This window comes from Streptopelia decaocto (genome assembly GCF_964273445.1).
Source record: "Streptopelia decaocto genome assembly, chromosome: 2".
NCBI lineage: Eukaryota > Metazoa > Chordata > Aves > Columbiformes > Columbidae > Streptopelia > Streptopelia decaocto.
The window spans coordinates 95,344,832-95,366,822 of record NC_138655.1 but is presented as its reverse complement, the minus strand read 5'-3'; the positions used below and the strand labels follow the sequence as shown (position 1 = coordinate 95,366,822).

At 38.3% G+C, this 21,991-nt stretch overlaps 1 protein-coding gene across 8 annotated transcripts in view; it reads left to right on the top strand.

The window, feature by feature from the left end:
• KIF13A (kinesin family member 13A) overlaps positions 1–21,991 on the top strand; it is a 116,296-nt gene that overhangs the window by 83,410 nt on the left and 10,895 nt on the right. For 7 of the 8 annotated variants that reach the window (XM_082046049.1, XM_082046050.1, XM_082046055.1 and 4 more), the window contains 21 exons: positions 56–266; positions 4,941–5,103; positions 5,764–5,904; positions 7,565–7,714; positions 8,210–8,374; positions 9,015–9,185; positions 9,699–9,850; positions 9,959–10,091; positions 10,203–10,349; positions 11,322–11,360; positions 12,633–12,732; positions 12,825–12,951; positions 13,983–14,038; positions 15,000–15,124; positions 16,113–16,289; positions 17,548–17,640; positions 18,474–18,626; positions 19,053–19,130; positions 19,706–19,753; positions 20,204–20,315; positions 21,536–21,687. In XM_082046049.1, the coding sequence (XP_081902175.1) occupies positions 56–266; positions 4,941–5,103; positions 5,764–5,904; positions 7,565–7,714; positions 8,210–8,374; positions 9,015–9,185; positions 9,699–9,850; positions 9,959–10,091; positions 10,203–10,349; positions 11,322–11,360; positions 12,633–12,732; positions 12,825–12,951; positions 13,983–14,038; positions 15,000–15,124; positions 16,113–16,289; positions 17,548–17,640; positions 18,474–18,626; positions 19,053–19,130; positions 19,706–19,753; positions 20,204–20,315; positions 21,536–21,687 (2,693 nt within the window). The remainder of the gene's footprint in view (positions 1–55; positions 267–4,940; positions 5,104–5,763; positions 5,905–7,564; positions 7,715–8,209; positions 8,375–9,014; positions 9,186–9,698; positions 9,851–9,958; positions 10,092–10,202; positions 10,350–11,321; positions 11,361–12,632; positions 12,733–12,824; positions 12,952–13,982; positions 14,039–14,999; positions 15,125–16,112; positions 16,290–17,547; positions 17,641–18,473; positions 18,627–19,052; positions 19,131–19,705; positions 19,754–20,203; positions 20,316–21,535; positions 21,688–21,991) is intronic. The other variant, XM_082046051.1, reaches the window with a different exon arrangement.

Genomic DNA, 21,991 nt, shown 5'->3' with positions numbered 1-21,991 from the left:
CTCTTACGTTCTGTGCTTTTTTACATTTTGTTTTGGTGGTTTTGTTTTGTTTTAGACCCAGTACAAAACGTGGTCCAGATCTTGGAGAAGCAGTACTTGGAAGAGAAGCGGAGTGCTCTTGAGGAGCAGAGGCTGATGTACGAACGCGAGTTGGAGCTGCTGCGGCAGCAGCTCTCTCCAGAGAGGCAGCATCAGCACAGCAGCGACAGACTCTCCTACACTGCGCAGACTGCGCAGCAGAAAGTCAATCTCTGGACAGAAGAGAGGTGAGAATACTGGACTGAAAGCAGAACAGTGACTAAAAACTATAAAGGGCAAAAGATGGGACTTGAGCCGTCTGTCAGAAGTTGATAATACTTTTTTGTGGAGTTGATGTGCAGTACAGGATCTGCCTCCACCAAAGTGTTAACATTTCATTTAGGTCCTGAAGTGTAATGTGTATACAAGATCTTCTTTCATTTAATACACAAATGAAATCAGAATTTAGCTTTTATTGATCAGCATTATAGCTCTTTTTTGAACTATAATAGAAAAGCGCTTCTGAAATGTTTGATTTTGCAATTATTAAGCTAGTTCTGGGAAAAAAAGGAAAGGATAGCACAAAGGCAAATTTGTCAACTAGGACTAAGGAATCCACTAAAGAGTATTGTGTGTTGAGAGTATACAATAAGAGAATGGTATTTTACAACCTAAAAACCATAAAAAACACAAAAAAATGGGAGTCCTTAAATGTCATATGCACATTTCTAAAAGTAAGTCCAGCTTTAGAGAACGGCTGTGTATTTGAGAACTGCAGAATAGTCAAATAGAGTGTGTTTCAGCTGCTTAGGAGGTAAAAGGTTTGCCATGGTGTGGAAAGGCCTCTTTGCAAAGGAATAGCAAGGCAGCTAAATGCAGCTGTGGTGAAACTTCATAGTGAGATTTGCAGGGATTGTTAAAAAAGCAGACTAGGTGTGTGTTTGCATCTTGACAATGAGAGAAGCTTGTTCTTGGTATAACTGGAGAGAGAAGAATGGTGGCTCCATGGAGGGAAGTTCTAGGGGTAGCAACCAAGATGATTTAAGTTTTTGGTGTACAACAGATTATTCTGTCATTGGGTTAATTCAGCAGGAAAAATGACCAGATGTACTCACAGGTTACTTGTTTCTTTTTAATTAATTTTCTTTTAAAACAGAAGCTTCATTAATCACTCAGCCTGTTTTCTGTATGTAGTGAGTCTGAGTGTTTTTTCCTATTTTGGTTATTTTTGCTTTATTCTCCACCATTAAAAAAAAATAATCCATGTACAAGAAAAGTCTAAACAAAGGTAATGCAGATTGTGTTGCAGCTTTCAAATTCAGAGTGTTAGAACATGTCTTGGATTAGTTTTTGTGCAAGGTTTTGTTTGGTAATTTCTGCCCAGTTTGACCTGGGAAAAAAACCCAAACTACAGCGGTTGAACCCTGATCCTTCCAACTGGGGACATTCTATGATTCTAAATGACAAACTGTTGATTCACTCACCAGCGATGACTAGAATGTTTTCCATGGCAAGTATAGGGAGAAGTAGTGCTGTGTTTCAGCTTTAATTAAAATAATTGTTTGCCCCTGTAAGAGCTAAAAACAGAATCGTCGGAACTGAATGTAAAGCACTGCAGAGATGGTTGGTATTTGCAGGCTCTTTAAGGCTGCAGAAGGAGTGCAAAATAGGAAACATGCCAGTTGGAATCATTGCTGTTCAGAACAGCTTCATAGCACAGCTAGGCCATCAAGAAATCATTGATAAACCATTCAGCAGCAGCAGTGAGATCTGGGCTTACTAGAAAGGGAAGCCACACCTCTAAAAAGGTGCAATGGAAGGGAAAAGGAAGTAGAAAAAAAAACTCTTACCTGTTGTTGAGAAGAAAAATATTGTTATTGATCAACTTAAAATTAACCAACCACCACAATCATGTACTGACATAAGAAGTGAGAATCTGGAGCACTACCAAGGCTAAATGTAGTGCCAGCCTTCTTAGTAGTTGTTAGAAGTTCCTCAGGGAGGAGCTGTGCTTTGAACAAGCATTTTGTCTCTGGATTTCATGGGTGAATGCTTTACTATATATAACTGTTGAACTATTATACTTGAAGACTGTACTTTGCTGCATTGTGAAAAAGAGGAGAATGAATGCTCTTTGTAGCGATCAATAAGCAGTCCGGTAATGTTTTGGTGGCACTGCCTTTGAATAAGCAGTTTTCTGGAAGAACTAATTATCAGTTTTCTGTCATCTAGAAGATCCTCTTAGGTATACTTTGGTTTGGGCTTCTGAAAAAATGGCAAAAAAATGAATCTTCTTAAATAAGTAACTGGAAGAACATCTTTGAGGGATTTCTGCTGTGAAAGCATGGCAATGTGGTGCTGAGAGGATGTGTACCAGCCAGCTGGCCAGAGGACAAGAAATACAGGAAAAAATAGGAAGACTGGATATGAAGAAAGTGTGAAAGAGCCAAGTGTCTGGATTTCAGGGGATTTGATTAGTGCAGTTTTAGCTTTTGCTTCCGTTGCCATTGCAAGTGAAGCTGAGCTCTACCAGATCAGCCAGCAAAATGAATTTGATGGGTATCAGATGTAGGCACATGGCTGTATCTGTCAGAGCAGCTAGAACACACTGCACAGAGTTTATTCTGGCTTTACGCTGACTGTGGAAGGACAGAGGATACCTGACATGGCGTTGAAACCTGTTGGCATAAAGTTAACCCATTGTAACTTTGAACATGTAGTTTGCCAGGATGGGGAGTGGTGGTGGTGTACTGGAACAGAGGTTTTATTCAGCATATTCTGTATCTGGCATTAGGATTCCCAGAGATTCACAATGACTCATTGTGTCAGATGTAAGTTTGCCCAGTGTTTGGCTTAAACAATTATTTCAGGATTTCATGTTCAGCGGTATTTGCTTTGGTTAATATCCTGATGGAGCTTGTCCTATGTTTTGTCTGTTAGGAATTAAGAAACCCTATCTGAAACTTTTTTTTTTTCCCTCAAGTTTCTGGAAGGGTGCTGGCACAGCCATCTAGAGAAAAACACAATTAAAACAAGAACTACCCATCATAATCAATTAGCTACTCATAAGTCATCCTAATAGTCTTAAAGCCTTCCTTTCTCAAGAGTCTTGCAAAGAAAAGATTGGTGTGGGAGCCTCCCCAAAAGCCTTGCCAGGCGCCCGTTTCCCAGATGAAGAAAGGAACCGGCTGTAGGTGAACCCTATGGCTCCTACAGCACTTACAGATCAAAGCTGCCCCGTGTTTCTTAGACTGGGTGGTTGTAGTGGTTGCAGGTGTAATGCAGTATTAAGGACTATTTAGTGGGTAATTCTTGACTCTTCCTTCATTTTGTGGGTGAATCCAAAATTATAGCTGTCTGTGGAATGTGTCACTCCCTTGGTCTGGAATTGCTCATTTCATCTTGATAGCCTGGATAACAGAAGCAAGAGGCAGAGGGAAAGCAATTTTCCATATAACGCCGCAAGACCATATGAAGTGGACTAAAAATTTGCTGACAGTAGCAGCTATTTAAGATCCAGAAAAACCCACCACTGTTGCAAACTTAGGCCAGATAGGGGAGAGAGACAACGCTGCATGTTTGAGCATGTTGAAGGCACTAAAATTCAGGGCTGTTCCCAACACTGCTAGTCATTTACCACTGTGTTTTGGTATCAGGGAACCAGCAGAGTGCAATTTGAATTACCCAGGCAGTTCTTTGGGATATTTTGAAAAAGGGTAGCCAGTCAAGAAGAATTCTGTTGGGGACCGAAAGTCATATTAACAGTTGTTTGCGATTTGTACAATAAAGACGTACGGAAGATCTAAGATTATTTGAATAAAGGCAAATCTGCAAACTTTGCTTATATTCACAGTGAGGACTGTGAGTTTACTTGTTCCTCCAATGCTTGTCCATGACATAATGTATTTTGTAGAAATTGGAAGCGTATGTGTACAATGCGTACTCTATTTCAGTTGGGCTTTGTGTGGAATAGCTAAAAATCATGCAGGGGGTTGCTGGGCACTGAAATATCTGAAGTCTGATAATGAGTTTTATGAAAGTGGTGAGATGTGATTAAGTGCTACTGGTATTACAACAAAAGGCAGAAAAAGGAACGTTGCATTTGCTCAGAGGATGATCATGATACTTTTTAAAAGCACGTTAAAGGCGAGAATCCCAGGTGAGAGCATATCTTAGTATCGCAGGTGGAGGTATAGTATGTGTCATAGCAGGTTTTCCAGGTGTTGCATTAGAACAGATTTGCTCAGACAGGCCTTGAAACCTTTCTGGAATTTGGCCAGAGACTGTTAACTCTACGGAGTGCACAAGCTTTAGCCCATGCTCATTCATCTTTTACTTAAAAGGTACTTTGGGTATGTAGGACTTAAAGATTATCTATTTAAATTTTATTTGTACACTTGAGATGGGTTAAGTATATGGAGGGGATGTCTGGAGGTCGGTAGCACTGCAAAGCCCCAGCTGTGATGTAAAGCTGTGGCCTGCAGTGATTGCAGGTTCCAACATCACAATCTGAGGAAAAGTGGGTTTTATCAAGATGAAGTCTCACATGTTGGGACTGGTAGTTTCTGTGGAACAGGACTCCAGATTAAAGACAGCTGCAATTATTTAATTTCTTGAAAATTAGGAATGTCCCTAGGGCTTTTAACGAATCATCACTGTAGCAGTTCCCATAACACTGTGCCCTTTTGTTTGGGCATTACTGTACTATACTTACCTCAACAGTAATGTATTTGTTTAATATGTGATCACTGCTTTTCCTCAATAAAATTGTCTGACACTGTTTTGTGTTTGCTGACATAATGCTACACAGCATTTCTTCTTAAACATGTTTCAGAGAAGTCTTTGTTAGCACCTCTATTTGCAGCTTTCCAATAATAGAAATAGGTTTCTGTGTATTTTTCATGTTACCTACTGCACCACAGGGATGAATTGTTTCGACAGAGCCTGGCTAAACTTCGAGAGCAGATAGTAAAGGCAAATACACTGGTGAGAGAAGCAAACTTCTTAGCAGAAGAAATGAGCAAGCTAACGGACTATCAAGTAACACTTCAGATCCCTGCTGAAAACCTCAGTGCCAACAAAAAGGTAATGACAGCAAAGAATGCTGGAAAATGTGGTTTTAAGACTAGTAGACTTATGTAGACTTATATAACGTTCATCTAACTTGAGGCTATAGAATGTTACTTTTGTTAGATTATGCATAGGCAAAATATGGCTGCTACCTGGATTTAATCTGTTGAAAGTGAATAATTATAAGTAAAAAAGGGAAAATAGCATTAAGTATGGCTCTGCTGTTCTTTCAAGCATATGATCACCGTACATGCACATGGTTCATGAACAGACATTTGTGTTCTGTTGCTGTAAAACCTGCATTTCAGTCATGTTTAAAAAAAAATACTGGTTTTTGTTTCAGATGCCTACATTTTTTTGTCTTAAGGGTTTTCTAGTTGTAGTGCTTCTGTAAATATGATGATAGCAATAAGGATAATGTGCTTGTCATAAGTGATTTGATTGAGAGTGTTAATGTTCCTGTGTGAATGGTGGTTATCTGAGAAGGACTAAGGTCTGGATCCTCAAGCGATGTATAGGATGTGCTGTGTTTGAGGACAGAGATAGTATGGCTGGTATGGAGAGGGAAGGTGTATGTTCTATATTTTATACCTTTTTAGGAATGTAATTTGAGTGAAGAGCTAAAACTACTTACATGCACCTTTCCTGCAGTGATTATTTTTTCCTTTGACTTAGAGGGGTGCAATAGTAAGTGAGCCTGCTATTCAAGTAAGAAGAAAAGGAAAAGGTACTCAAGTGTGGACTATTGAGAAACTGGAGAACAAATTGATTGACATGAGAGACCTCTATCAAGAGTGGAAGGAGAAAGTTCCTGAGGTATTGTCTATATTTTCTGAAAGGGATCAGAGATTGAGTTTGTTTTCTTTTAATCCCTTTTAACATGTTGTACAGATCAAGTGCAATGACTTTGTATACGAAAGGGTATGATATTTTTTTTTAAAAACAAACCAAAACAAACTATGAATACTACTAAATATTAAAAAGGTCGATGCATATTAAAACATGCATATGCCCTATCCTCACTTGCATTCTTAGATATAAGTGTGCTGAGGTCAGATGTAATTTTGCTGAGGTAGTGACTCATGATACCACTAAGAACAAATGTTTATCTGACATAATATAGGTGCTATGCAGATAAGCACCAGCTCTGAATAGAAGCAGCAAGTTGCATTAGAACTAAAATGATTACATGGCCATTAGTATCAAAGCTGGCAAGGATGCAGCTTAGATACACTCAAGGTGCAGAACACACTACTGGAGTAGAGCTTGATCTTAAAATGTGTAATAATCTAATTTCATTTGTATGTCCCTGAAGCTTAAAGCAGTGAAGAAAACAATTGATGACATGCAGTCTACATCAGTATCTCCATCAAAACTAAGTGGTGTTTCCTGAGAATTTAAGTAGTACACTAGCCTTGGCAGATAAGCATGATACTTGTCAAAAGCTTGCTTGTTTACTGGCAAGAGATACATGTGAGATTTGGTGTTCCAGAAGACATTCTCTAGGTATGCAGGTAGAAGTTCATAGGAAGTACATCTTGCTGTCTTGTGGCTGATAGGGAGCACCTAAACTACTTGTATCGAGAATCATTCTCAAATATGTTTGAACAGCTCTTGTGCCTTTGTTACATGCCTTGGACGGGACAGTGGGAAACTCTAATATCATAACACAGGGGAGGTCAAGCATTTCATCTGTGCCCATTGAAGACAACGATGATTTTGCTGCTGACTTTAGTAAGAACTGCTAGCACATCCTTTGAATATATTATGTCTGCCTGAGCCAGGATCGTCCTTCCCATTGCCTATGTCATCCATAATGCATGTGTTCTATATGCTACATAGAAACACGTAGGTCAAATGCATGTGTTGGAGACAAAAGAGGGGAAGGAAAGGAGTTAACAAGTCCACTGAGGGGTGCATATCATGCTACAAATCTGCATGAACTCTTTGTGGCTGTGTATGGGCTACTTGTCTAGAAAATGCCACAGATGCAATCTCAGCTCTATGGGAGTCTTAAGAACACTTGTAGGCTTAAGTGGGAGTCATCCTGCACCTTCCCTTCTGCCCTTGTAGTGGTACCCAGCAGCCGGACCAGCTATTCAACCTGGGGATGATTCCTTCTTGCATTTTAAAAGCATAAACAGAGGAGAAAAGTAAGGTGAAACTTACTGAAATCAATGGCTACTGTGCTTGTTCATGGTAAAGTCTGCTTTGGTTGACATCACTAAAAAAAAGTAGGTCATCATATTACTGTATCCCATAGTAAAGCAAGGATTATATTATCTATCATCTCAAATATTTCATTTCAAATTTGTGATATGCTTCTAGTCTCTTCATACCTGTGCTAACAGGAAGGAACAGAAAATAATGGTAGTGACTTAATTTTTGTGCCATGATCTTCTATGATTCGGTTTTTCACTTTTGTGTTCCCATGTTTAGACAGTTTTTGACATAACTTTTATGATCTTTAAAACAGATAAGGAAGCTGATTGGCAAAAGAGGGGATCCTTTTTATGAAGCGCAAGAGAATCACAACTTAATTGGCGTTGCCAACGTGTTTTTGGAGTGCCTTTTTTATGATGTGAAGCTGCAGTATGCTGTGCCTATCATCAGCCAGCAGGGAGAGGTAAATCCATGTAGTGCCCTCATCTATAGTGGGACCAGGCACACCCTGTGCACTCAAATCTATGGTGGTAGCATGGCTTTTTGCTGGGAGACCTGACATACACCAAATTATTAACAAGCAAATGATACTTTGCACATTGCTATGTATGTTTTCTGTTTAATTGTTTACAATTACTGAGCTACTAAAATTGTAGAATAAAACTCCTAGTATTGTATCAATGTAGGTAACTGAGCAAACCCCAGCATATAAAGGTTCTGATGTATAGTTGTGACACTGTATGCCTTTTCTGTTGTACGTGCATTAAAAAGGTCAGTAGTTCTGTATAGAATTTTTTTAATTATTATTCCTTTCTCCACTTTCTGACATTGTCGCTTTTCATTTGGTCATTGAGAGCTGCTCAGTTCTGTTTCTGTGCACCTCCTAGAGTTAGGTATTTACATTCTTAATGTCTTTAAGTCCCCTGTGCACAGGTTCTTAGTACTTGTCTTGCCACAGGTTGCAGGACGGTTGCATGTTGAAGTGATGCGAGTCACCGGCTCTGTCCCAGAACGTGTAGTAGAAGGAGATGACTCATCTGAGAACTCCAGTGAGAGTGGAAGTCTGGAAGTCATGGATAACAATGGAGAAATTATCCATAGAGCTAAAAAGCTCTCCTGCAGGGTAAGTGAGAACGCATCATGGCGTTAAGTTTCAGGCCTTTCTAACTATGTACTCAGTCTGATATAAAGTACAAAGATACGCAGGCTATTGCTTGCTTCAGATTCTCTAAAGAAAAGAGACTTTGGTTGTTCTGGTCAAGTGCAGGTCAGTCTAACTGCCTGTGGTTGCAAGTGGCTGAAGGAAATTTTCATTAGTTTCTACTATATGCAGGTCTGCATCATAAATGCAGACATTACAAGGGCTGCCCTTGGCAGAAACAGAAGGGGAAGCAGTTTTTCTGTGTAGCCACCTCCTATGGTTTGTTTGATCATCTAATGTAGTATTTATGGGTAGTGTCTGGATTTCATCTCTTCTGTGATTAAATGCTTCATTGTCCAGTTAGGCTTATCAACTTCCTCAAAGAAAATGTGTACATAATTGGGTTAACTTAGATGCGTGTAGCTGCTTTCCTTGCATCTTCATTTCTATATATGCAAAATACAGATTTCCTAAATTGGGACATTCTTAGAAAACAACTGGAAATGTCCTTTAAAAATTCCTATTGGCTGTTGGTACTTTTGGATTAAATACTTAATTTCTGAATGCTACAGTTGAAGAAGAAACAATCATAATTATGAGAAGATCTGTTTTGTCTCCTCAGGTAAAAATAAAAGAAGCAACTGGACTGCCACTGAATCTTTCCAACTTTGTCTTTTGTCAATATACATTTTGGGATCAATGCGAGTCAGTAGCAGCACCAGTGGTAGATCCAGATGTGCCTTCACCTCAGAGCAAGGATGCTCATTTTACAGTGACCTTCTCTCACTGTAAGGTAACTATTTTTATTATGAAATAGTGTTACTGGGAGGATGGTATGTTTGAGAAGAGCTATTTAGAATTTGAGCCGTGTTTTGCTGGGGGAAGGAGGAGGGACTCAAGTCATGTAACTGATGACTTCTGAATATACTTTATTCATCTCATCACTTCTTCAAAATGCAGCAAAATGAAAAAAGCCTTTTAATTAGTTATCCTTTAAAATCAAATGCCATGGCAGAAACTACAGTTTATGCGATGGCATCTTACTGTTCAGTAACTTGAAAAAGATCATTGGAGTTGTGCCATTGTTTTTATGGAAATTTTCAAAGCATGAATTGCAGTATGCAGAAGCAGGGATTGCTGGGATGATAGGTTTCACAACTGTATTGACCAGAGTTGAGCTTTATGATCCAAGCCGTATGGCTTTACCATGCAGGTAGTTTGTTTTTCAGTGTGTCCTTACAAACTAGTTGAGGAGATGCAATTAATTTCCTTTGATTGAATGTGATTTGTTTTTTCTCATTTCCAGGACTACGTGGTGAATGTCACAGAGGAGTTTTTGGAGTTCATTTCTGAAGGAGCTCTTGCTATTGAGGTGTGGGGTCACAGATGTACTGGCAATGGCAGCTCTGTTTGGGAAGTTGATTCTCTTCATGCTAAAACCAGGACACTGAGAGACAGGTACACATAAATTACACATAGATGCTTCCATCGGCTTTCTCATGCTTGTGGTGCACAAAATAAACTTTGGTGAGGCAACTATTAGTTTTTGTGCGGATGTCTTTTTAGGTGGAATGAAGTAACTCGAAGAATAGAAATGTGGATTTCTATACAAGAATTAAATGAGATGGGAGAATATACTGCAGTTGAACTCCATCAGGCAAAAGACGTAAACACAGGGGGAATTTTCCAGCTTAGACAGGTACGTCTCTTTTCCCTATCTTCTTATTCGTGCTTAAATTGATTCTTAATTTTATACTTAGTTTCTTTGTTTTTCTCCTTCTTTCTTTCTGTCTCTCAATTACATGTTCAGGGTCATTCTCGCAGAGTTCAGGTGACTGTGAAACCCGTGCAGCATTCAGGAACGTTGCCTCTCATGGTAGAAGCAATTCTTTCAGTCTCTATAGGTGGTGTAACTGCCCGATCAACCAAACTGCAAAGGGGCTTGGACAGCTACCAGGTAAGACAGTTACTCTTTCATGTGTTGATTTATTTTTTTGGTTTTGTTTTGCTGTTCTAGAGCCAGCCCAACATAGTTCCATAAAGGACCTTAGCATGCTGATACTTTATATGTAATTTTGCAGTTTTACATGTGTTTTGAGGCTAATTTACATAATGTGAGCATATGGTGCTAAATCTGATATAACTCGGTGAATAGCTGATAAAGAGTCAAGTGTGGTATTTGAGTATACACAAGACAGCAGCAATGTGAAAACTGTTTTTACCTTGTATTATTATAGTAGATTCCTAGCTCCATTAGTGTCCCTCCCTAACAAGGATGGTAAAAGTTGAGGAGGGGAAAAACAGAAAAAAAATAAATACGAGAAAATGTCTCACAGTGAAGGTGCTGTTTATCTTTTCAAAAAGGACTGAGCTGTTACTCAATCAGAATCAGAAATAGCCATCACTGAATGTAAAAGGTATATTTCTTTTAGCAGAAAAAAGTCTTAAGTATAAATGGCTTCAAGCTGATCATAAGCAAATTCATATTGGAAATAAAGCATGCTTTCAACAGCGATGGCAAAGAACAAGTAGAGTTGGCCACCCAGGGGGAAAAGTGAGGTGCCTTTTGTCAAAAGCATTACATTCAGAACCACAAGTAATTATAGCCTTAAATACAGATGAAACTGTTAAATGTGAAGATTGATTATATGCTTGCTCAGTCCTTTTTCTGGCACTGTATTTTTAATAAATATGTTCACTAATACTCAAATCATGGCTGGGATGCTATAGGCTGTAATGAAAAAAAAATAAAAAATCTGTTTCTACCTGTTAATAAGGCTTTGGTTATTTGAATGTTTTAATTTTAACATTTTACAAGTTTATTTGTGACGGAAATGTTTATTTTCATGTTTTGGGGTATTTCTGTGAGTTTCTGTTGAGAGAAATGCATGTTCTTTTGTGTTTTACAAAATTTATTTTCTCCTGCCAGAAAGAGGAGGATGATGGTGGTGATATGGATAGTTACCAGGTATTGCTGCTGTTGCTGTCAATCCTCTGGCATGGGGCACAGCTAATGCTAATAGCCAGCAACTTTCAAATGAACAAGCGTACTGAAGCAAGCAAAAGCGGCTTTGAAATACATAAATATGCTGTGCATTTAAGAGGCTACCTGGGCTATAAGACACTGCTGTTGCAGTTTACCTCGTGACTTTATACTCTCGCAATGTGCTCTCTTCTCTGGTACTCAGCAGTCAGCTCTCCTAACTGGCTACATGAACTGTGATGTGAATAAAAGCCTAGAAACTTTAATTTGGAATGAAAACAGTTTCCAGTGAGTATCACAGGGAAAAGAACAACCACCTGCAGATGCAGGCATCCTTCCCAACCAAATTACGCAGCATAGGATTTTTCATTTGTTTTCTAAAGAAAAAATAACCTTTAAAGTTGTACAGTTTTCTGAAATGCCGGTCAGGGAGAGAGGTGAGGGTGCAAGTGTAGGAAATACAGAAGCTTCAGTGAAGCCTGTTTTTTTGTATGATAAGTAAATATAGGACAGTCACAGTTTAGGAAGCATAACAGAAGAACCATTTAAAAGGTGACAAAGGGCAAAAGAGGAAACACACATTACAGATCTCTGCATGGAAGTCTTATTTCTAGCAGGCAGCTTTACAGAAGTAGAACCATTTAGATGAGAATGCTGACATCCCTTAAGATAATGTATTAGGTTCAACAGCAATATCAAAGATACCAGTTAGGTACTAACTTCTTGCGGGCTGTTTATGCGCTTCTTGACTTATCACAGAGAAGAACAAAGCAGATTTTCTGTGATACCACAAAGCATGATTGCATGACGGGTTTTGTTTGCATGAGAAGTCTTTTAATTGCACTGACAGCAGCTGCTAGCAATGGAATTTTGCGCAGGTTTGAGGGCGTACTGACCTGTCTAATCTGCAAGAGAACTTATGATCAACTGATGATACCTGTTTTTCCTATTCCATACACTTTTAAAAAGTTTGATTGCCACTTGTGTGAGTAATTAGCCAATGATGTATAATTCTGCTCAGCAATTGAGGCAGTCAAATCTTCTTTTCCTCCTCTTGGAATCTGAAACTTGAAAGCAAATGAGCTTCCGTTCATGGGTGGTGAGATACTTAATCAGTGTGCATGTCATTTGGGGGAAGAAAATTTTCTGCATCATACAAGCTGTTTAATATCAATTCCGGCAAAATTATCACAAAATTCACTGTCCTCTAATCTTAACCACATAGCCTACTGACTTTCTTTGCTCTTTCCATGGCAGGAAGAAGATTTAAACTGTGTACGAGAAAGGTGGTCTGATGCATTGATAAAACGCAGAGAATACTTGGATGAGCAGATTCAAAAGATCAGCAATAAACAAGGTTTGAAGCTTAAAGTCCCTGTCATAAGTACTTTGTTCCCTACACCATAAAAATATATATCTCATATATAATATTAATCTCTTTCACTGTAGAAAAATCTGAGGATGATTTAGAACGAGAAGCACGGCTGGTTGAACAATGGGTAGGGCTGACAGAGGAGAGGAACGCCGTGTTTGTTCCAGCACCGGGCAGTGGAATTCCCGGTGCCCCCGCAGATTGGTATGTACAGAAAAACCATTGGAGTGGTTAGCTTTTTCTGCATGAAGAAAGGTAGAAAAGGTAGAAGGTAGAAAAGTCAGAGGCTATTTTAGAGCTTTCTATGTTTTCCTGTAGTGCTACCAGTTACCCTCAGCTGGCAGAAGGCTAGAAGGCCAGGTGCTGGTTTGAATGTAAGAAAGGTCTGCTTAGTTAACATAATTACATAAAGTAGCTTTGAGATAGCTTTCAAGGTTTGAAAATCACCTTTGAGTTTGACATACCATTTTACACTTATTCAAAATTCTGAGAGTTATCCTGTAGTTTGACTCCTTTCAAAAAAGGAGTGGTTCAAAAGTGAATGGTAGAACACGTGACAATTTCATTGATGAGGGATGGGGAGGCAAGAAATTCTGATTTTAAAGGATGTGTTCTCTTATTTAATTTCATTTAAATTCGTGTTTTTACTAAGATCATTGGAACTGACATGCGAAAATGAGGAATGTGACACATTAGATTTGGGAAAGTATAGACAAGAAATATGGCTATAATGAAGTGTAGGCTGATGTCTCTGGTAATACCTAATATCTCTTCTTCTTTGGGTGACTGATGTGTAGTGATAATCTTTCCTTGCCATTTTTTTTTTTTCCCTTATCCACCTGAAGCGTGCCGTGATCATACAGTGAAAAGTGTATTTATTGATATAAAGACTATGCCTTACCAGTGGTTACACATCCAGTCGTTTGAAAAGTTGCTAACTTTTATGGATGAGGTGACTCCAACCAGTAAACTTTATAAGAAGCAGAACAGGATGTTTAAAACTTGTTATTCTCACAGCAACTGAAATGTGCTGTGTGGGATGAATTAAGTTTTGGTAACTACATTTCTCTGCATGTGTAGATAAACAAAACATTGTGCAACACAGGCATTCAAGTTCACCATCAAAATTTTGATAGGTTTAGTTATTGGTTACAATTAATATTCGTGGAGATCTGCTTGTCCAGATTAGTTTATGTCTTTGCCTTCCTTGTTGACAGCAGTTTGTTTTGTTTCAGGATTCCACCTGCAGGAATGGAAACACATATACCTGTTCTCTTCCTTGATTTGAATGGTATGTTGTAATGGCAGATTAAGAAATTGGGAGGGAGAGTTGGGGGGATAAATTAGGTTGGATCAATAAATTGGAAAAGTGGAAGAATGAATCTGAAATATCTTAAGACATCAAAACAAGTCCTGGCAATGGCACTGTCCAATATGGCCTGTAAAATTATTTTTCTTCTTTCTCCGTATGTTTGAAAAATTATCTGTAGAGGCTTAAACAGCTGTTTTGATGAAGAGTGTGCTAAGACTATAATGAGCATTTCGTTAGACAAGCTGAATGTTCTCTTTGAAGGTATTTAGTTTTACATGTGAGAAAACTATTTATAGATATTCCTAGGACACAGATACACTGTAAACAAGGGACTAGAGTTAACATCACATTTAAGGACTGTTTAGGAAACAAGTCTATAATAAAGCAGAAGAGGATGCACAGGTGGGCTACTAGGGATGCTTATACAGGCCACATGTTTATACCTGCTTTAGAAGCTGCTTTCAGAAAACAATATTGACTTTTTGCTTTATGCTCACAAGAAATATTTTTGTTTGTTGTGGTTTTTCCATTATCAGCAGAGATTAGCAGACAGATGATCAAACAGGATTTTTAAACAGGTTGATGGATCATTGCACAATTTTTTTTTTGTTTAGCTAGAAACTGGCTAGGCTGACAGGTGTATAAATCAGAATTTTTCTGGCTGCATGAGTTAATGTTATGAATACCTAGAAATAATTTTGAAGTCCGTTTAGGTTACATGGGAATGTGTTCAGGCTGAGTCTTAGCCTGGTTTTACTGCCCTTCTTTTGTATGCTGAAATTGTCTTCAAAATATTGCATAGTAGTAAGATTAATTAGAATTAAATGTATTATGAAATATGGATAGGACTTTATTACAACTTTGTATTACAACTTTGCCTCTATATATTAATATCCTTTGGTATAAAACTATTTCATTCTTTGCACATTTGTTTCATTAGCTGATGACCTCAGTGCCAATGAACAACTTATAGGTCCCCATGCATCAGGAGTTAACTCAATACTACCAAAGGAGCATGGGAGTCCATTCTTTTATCTGCCGATCATAAAACACAGTGATGATGAGGTAAATTGTTAGCAAGCCTCCTTCTTGACAACTGGAGCTTATGTTAACACTTTCTTTGTATGTTTTATTTTCTACTTGTATGTATTTAATCACTATTATATTTTTCTCTTAGAAGTACCATCTATATCTAGTGCTGCCTTTATTTTCTGGCCTATTTGATTAAAATTTAAGAAGATAATGACTTGTTAGCCCTTCAGTCTTAATTGAGAGGTGACAAATCTTAGCTCTTCTTGGTAAAAGAGTAATTCCATTGCCTGACTCAAAAATCCCTTTTTCTTCTTTCCTCACTCCATGATTCCTCTTGCAGGCTCTTGATTCTTCAGAGAAAGCTACTTCATTTGTTGTGCACTCTAGGCAGAGCTTAATGTTTAAATAAAGCTTTTTATTTTGTAGTACACAATTACTTATTTAAATATAAAGTTTGGGAATTGTTGGAAATGAATGGTTCTAAATAGTGTTTTGAATTTTTTAACTTACTCTTTCCACCTTCCGTGCCAACTCAGAGACTGTTGGCAGAATGAATGGGATGCCTGAGTTGGGAAGGAGGCAGGGGGAAGGAAAAACACATTCTGCAGGATGGGAGCATGTTTGTACTGTATAGGCCTTTATAACCTAATCCAACACATATGGAAGATTTGCCATTGAATTTGATAAACTTTTAATACAGTTAAAATAGGATTTGTATTCTTTCCTCCAGTCTTGCTTCTGCTTTGCTCTCTGCTTCCATCTGTGTGAAGACTTCCGTCTAAAGCAGTTTTCACAGTGCAGGGATTGTGCTCATGGTTACATACCCCAATATCTTAACACCACTTCTGTGTTGCTTCTGATAAATTCTTTACTGTGAAAAGGAGCCTTGACTCCATTTTGCTCAATGGTGCTTTTCTTTCATTATTGTTTTATTTCCTGTTAAATCATTGCAAATTTTACCTGTTGTTAGAGTAATTGAATCTTTTACTTCCTTTTCCTTCCTCTCATTTTGTCTGCACAGGTTTCAGCCACTGCTGCTTGGGACTCTTCTGTCCATGATTCAGTGCACCTGAACAGGGTAACTCCTCAAAATGAGAGAATTTACTTAATAGTGAAGGCTACTGTGCAGCTCAGCCATCCTGCTGCAATGGAGCTGGTATTACGCAAAAGGATTGCAGCCAACATTTATAACAAGCAGGTAAGTAGTTTTCAGGTTTTTTTAATTACAAGTTTTGCTTGATGTCCTTAATTTTATGAGTGTGTCATCTTAGCTGCCTGCTTCATTTTTTGTGAATTCAGTCACTCCTATTCTTACGAAAGACATATGAGAAAGACAATTGTAGGTTGCAGTGAAGCTGCCCTTCCAGTAGATACCTTTGAACTGTCCACTTTTCAACCTGATTTGGTTCAAAGTGTAACAGGTGCTAGTTTTGCAACAAAAAAGGAGTTTACCCTCTTCTCTATACAACTTGAAATGTTCTTTGATTCAGAGAAGTTGGTAGTAGCCCGTCACCGTAGTCACTCTATTCCTGAAAGCATATTTGAGACCTTCAGGTGTTTAGTGTAAACACAATGTATCTTTTTTTCTTTCTCTTTTCTGCTTTTTCTGTTAATTACCAACTAGGCTTGTTTCCTACCACTAGCCAAATGTCTGTGTTCTCCACCTACTTTTACACTATGATCCTCATGGGTCATGTACTTTGACCACAAGAGGGGTTGCTGTTCCCTTTGCTGCTTTGCTGGGGTTAAACAGTGAGGTGCTCTCTGAAATTAAGTTCCTTTCTGTTTCCTTGATTGAGACCAAGAAGGTATTTCAGAATTGCTTCTGATTTTGCAGTACAACAGGGGGAGGAGCACAAAACAGCTGTTCTTATTACTAAGCAACTTGCTAAGCAGCTGAATTCTGTGGCTTTTTGTGTTTGGCATACTGTCATTGCTAGTTTCATTTCTTTCAAATCCCTTATTACATGAAAGTTAAGTGTAAGGGCTAACTAACCTGGCAATGAAGTGTGTTAAGCTTGTGATTACAAAAGTGAAAACTCAGGCTACTATTTCAGTTACGGCTAGAAAGCCAAGTTGTGCCTTGCTATTGCAAAAGGAAGTTTTTGCATGTTTAACGGGTGGCCGACAAAATGAGAAATGTTGGTATCCATACATTAGAGATTTCTTGCAGCCACAAGAAGTGGCTTCTTATCTGTTACAGGTTACTACATGAGGATAGAGCATCTGTGCAAAAAAGGAGGAAAATGTTACTGATTGAGTTTAGTAGCATTGTGTACTGAGCATAGGGCCGTAAAGAGTACTTAAAGCATCTTTAATGCAAAAAAGGAACTTACTAAATTATGGTCCTGAAAAATGTGCTTTTGTGGTAAATTTTTGTATTGTGACCTTTTATTTCTTAGAATGACATAAATAATCATTGTCAAGACAATAATTGAAAATTACTTTGTTTCTAGAGTTTTACCCAGAGCCTGAAAAGGAGAATATCCTTGAAAAATATATATTATGCCTGTGGAGTGACCTATGAAATTGTATCCAATATACCAAAGGTAAATTATACCATATTTCACTGGTAAATTTGCTGAAAGGAACAGAATGACTTACCACAGTGGGTGGTACTGATGGGGAAGTAGGTGTCCTGCTTTGCTAATAAGAGGCAGCTGCCAAAGTGTGTATCCTGAAGTTCAGTGGTGCGAACAGGTTTGTCTTTAATCAGTTGAAAACTGTGGGGATTTTATTTTCTCTTCTACTAGTGTTTAACTGAGTTATTGTAGTAGAGCTATTTTTGAAATCGTATTAGTGTCTACAGAGAGAATAAAAAGCGTACTCAGAGGGATGTTGGGGTCAGTGAAAACAGAATAGCTGGGAAAATGAGTGCACAGGAATGTAAACTGCTTTTTGAAGAAAAAGCTTGTACAAATTGTAAATGCACTCATTTATTTTAAAGGTAAACAATCTGGATGAATGAAAACATGGTCTTGTCACCATGCAACGGTCACTTATGTGCAGTAGTACATTAAAATTTAAACTCCAGGGGAATTACACAGGATAGCTAAGGTACGGGAAGGAAGATGTATTTACTTGCCTAGGAAGCTGTCATTATTTAATCCTTAACATATGCAATTTCAGTTTATATATGCATTATTCTTAGAAGTACACCGACTCCAATAAATGTGCAAGCTTCTTTCGAGCATGATCTCTTAGTTCAGCATTATTTACATCTGTATTGAAAAGTCCTGGATCAGTGATTGTAATTAGGATTACCAATTAAGGATTATCAATCCAAATTAATTTCTGGATTTATATGGTATAAATGAATCAATATATTCAAACCTATAGGCTTTAATTTTTAAAAAATTAAATAGTGTAACTTGTAATTTAGGCTACAGAAGAAATTGAGGATCGCGAGACCTTGGCGCTGATGGCTGCAAGGAGTGAAAGTGAGGGCACATCCGATGGCGAAACGTACATTGAAAAATACACACGTGGGGTGCTGCAAGTGGAGAACATTTTGAGCCTTGAACGACTAAGACAGGCAAGGAAAAGGCACTTCTTGCAGCTATTGAGCTGGCTTATGAGAATTCAAGTAGAGATAATTGGTCTTTTAAAAATACTAAGTGTTGCTTGGGGTTTTAGTTTGAGTTTCCTTAGAGAACATTGAATGGATAAATGTAAGACTTTTTGTGAAATAAAGAATTCCAGCAGTGGTGGGTATAGTAACTGTAGTTGGCAGTGGTGTAGTATTTGGAACTCGAACAGGCAAAGACCAAAGGATGAATTTCAGAAACAAATTTTGGTGGTCATATGTACAAATTAAGATTTGTAAATGCAAGCCCTGTTTGCTGTCTCTATCCACACCGAAAAAAGTCTCTGTCCTGCTTGGTCATTTCTCATGAGGCCACCATGGCATTGCCCATCTTTCATGTGAGCACTTTTTGAGTGTAACCACTTCTTTATGTAGGCAGTCACGGTCAAAGAGGCACTTTCCACCAAAGCAAGAAACATCCGCAGGAGCATCAGCACTCCAAATGTCCACAACGTAAGGACCCTTCATCCTCTGGTAAATTAGTGCTAATTGGGTGGCGGGGGGTGGTGTCTGTGTGCTGGTGTAATATTACACACAATGCGATATTGTAATAATGATTCTGAGCTAGGACTAACCAACTTACAGAGAAGTTGTCGTGAAAGAAAATGACTCGATCATTTAATAGAAGCCCTTCCCCACAACTGTCCATCCTGGGAGATGACAAAGTTGACAGGGAAGTGGGAGGGTTGGTCTCAATTCATATTTTATAAGACTTTAGTTTAGTTAAACTCTTACAAGAGTTTTGGGAGTAGTTTAGGATGATGACTGCCCTGATTCAGGTTACTTTTTCTTCAAAGTCTGTGTAGCTTTATTCATAGTGTAAAGGATCGTTGCCATTTTGTGTGTATTTTATACGTTCTCCTTTCATCCACTCATACAGGGCAAACAGCTGTCGTTATAAATAATCTTACCTGAAAAGAGAGAACGCGAAACTTGTTAGGACTAAATGATCACAGTGTCTCCTCAAGGCATTATGTTTAATAAATAAACGTAGGCATTTTGTCATTCTGCCTGCTGGTGTTTTGTAGGTGTCCTGTAGCCGACTAGATCTTTCTGCCTGTGATGAAGATGATAAGGTATGTAAATGTGAAGTTCAGAAAAAAAGATGGCACACATTCTCAGATTTATTCCCTCTTCAAAGCAAGATGTATCTGAAAATTGAAAAAAATAGGAAAACAGTGGTTTTAACTGTCTATTTACATAGTGTATCTACATAATGCTGCACTAATAATGTATTATTTTGAATTAAACCTTCTTGTCATTCTCTGGTCTTCATGTTAGAATTGCAGAAACTAATATTTAAGAAGGGGGAAGTTATAGCAAAACTTAATATACTTCACTGAAAATCTAATTAGCTGCTAAATAATCCATCTGTGTGAGACAAAATTGTCTTGAAGTCAGTACCTTGAGATTCCTTAGGGTTATTTAAAAAAAAAAAAACAAAACAACTTACCTGTGAGTTTGCCTATTATTTTTTCCATGTTTGCCTGTATCCGCATGCACATTTATGTATTTTTGTTTCTTAGGGTTGGGCTGAAAGTCACCTGGATATATCTGACTGTTCTTCCAGTTATCAAGATGTATCATGCTATGGTACTTTACCCAGGGAGTCACCTCGCAAGAGCAAAGATGGCAGTGGTGAGACTCTAAAATGTATATGTAATGACAGCATTTGTGGTTTTTTAATTACGACGTTAAATTGAAAATTAAATTCTCAGTGCTCTCTTCCTAACAAATTCTCAGTGCTCTTCTCCTACCAAGTGCATTATCCAGCTTCTTACTTCAGCAGCTAAACATAATCATAGGGGAGAATGGGAGAAATGCATGAAGAGATCTGGGAAAGAACAGGAAATTGGGAGTGTTCAGAAAACTGAGAGGAGAGCAGAAAAACAAGCTACATGTGAATCAAAACAGTGGGGGGATGCAGAAAAACAAAACCCCAAACCAAAAAACAAAACAAGAAAAGAACAAAATATAACACACAGAAGGAGATGCTATTAGTTCATGAATTTGAAAATGAAAATGTTTTTATTAAAGTAGAAGGATCATTTTGAGGTTCTTTACGTGATCTGAATATTTGCTCTGCCATGTCAGGTGCCTTATCTTTTTAGGTCAAATTATAAGACTCTTCTTGAACAGGCAATACAGGTAGAGACACCGCTGCCACAAATTGGGACTGGGAGTTTATTCGTTGCTTCCTTGTCTATAATTTACTCTTTGGTCATCCTGGTTGCACAGGGTTGCTGCCTCGGTTCAGGGCCGAGTTGCGGTGTTGTGAGCAGAGATCAGGTGAGGTGCAGGAAGCAAAGAGCTGTCGGTTCCACTTCTCACCGCTTTTGTGGCTGAGGTGAAAAGGAGAAATATTGGAGCCTCAGAATGGAGGGGGCAGATACTGCTGTTCTCTGCTTTCCTTCTGTTTTCTGAGTCATCAGAGGGACATATCCTCTTTACCCAAAAATAAGACCTATCCTGAAATTAAGCCCTAGCATGATTTTTCAGGATTTTTGAGGATGCTCAGAATATAAACCCTACTCCAAAAATAAACCCTAGTTACAGTTCGTAAGAAGGCTAATTTTAAAAGCACCCAGGCAGCTATGCATGTAAAAAAGTAATAAATTTGGGAGTAAAAATTAATATAAGACCCTGTCTTATTTTTGGGGAAACAGGGCAGTGCAGAGCTCTATGAGGGAAAGTTGTCTCATGCTTGGTCCAGTGGTTGGATACCGAAATAAATATTGACATTCTTTCTGTAGTCATCAACTTGCGAAATGCATGGCTTAACCTTGCATTATTTTAAATTATGCTCTTGTGGACAAGATAGGAAGAAATGAAATACAGTGTTTTTGCTTTTTTCCTAGGTGGTGTATCAGAGAATTCCCATGCCTTAATGGCCAGCCCTTTTAAAGCATTTTCTCCTCAGCCACCGAAGTTTTTCAAACCCTTAATGCCAGTGAAAGAGGAACATAAAAGGAAGACCCCACTTGAAAGCCGACCTCTGCTTAGTCAAGAGGTAATCTTTGAAAACCACCTGTTGCTTTTTTTTAATGGAGATTGAGTGATTTTGTGTCCTTGGCAAATAGTTTGCAGCATGCATCTGATGCAATAGAATTTTGTAATTCTCTGGTTATGTTAATCAGACTGTTCTTTATATGTGGTGGGGTTTTGGTGTTTGTGTTTTTTCCTGGAACACTGTTCTGGTTTTGCTCTTTTTTTCCCACTTCTTGGTAAGTATTCTCCTTTATAGGGTACTTTTGTTCTATTTTTAAGTAATAGTAACCTGCATTTTCTTTTCTTCAGCAAGATGTTGGTGTGTT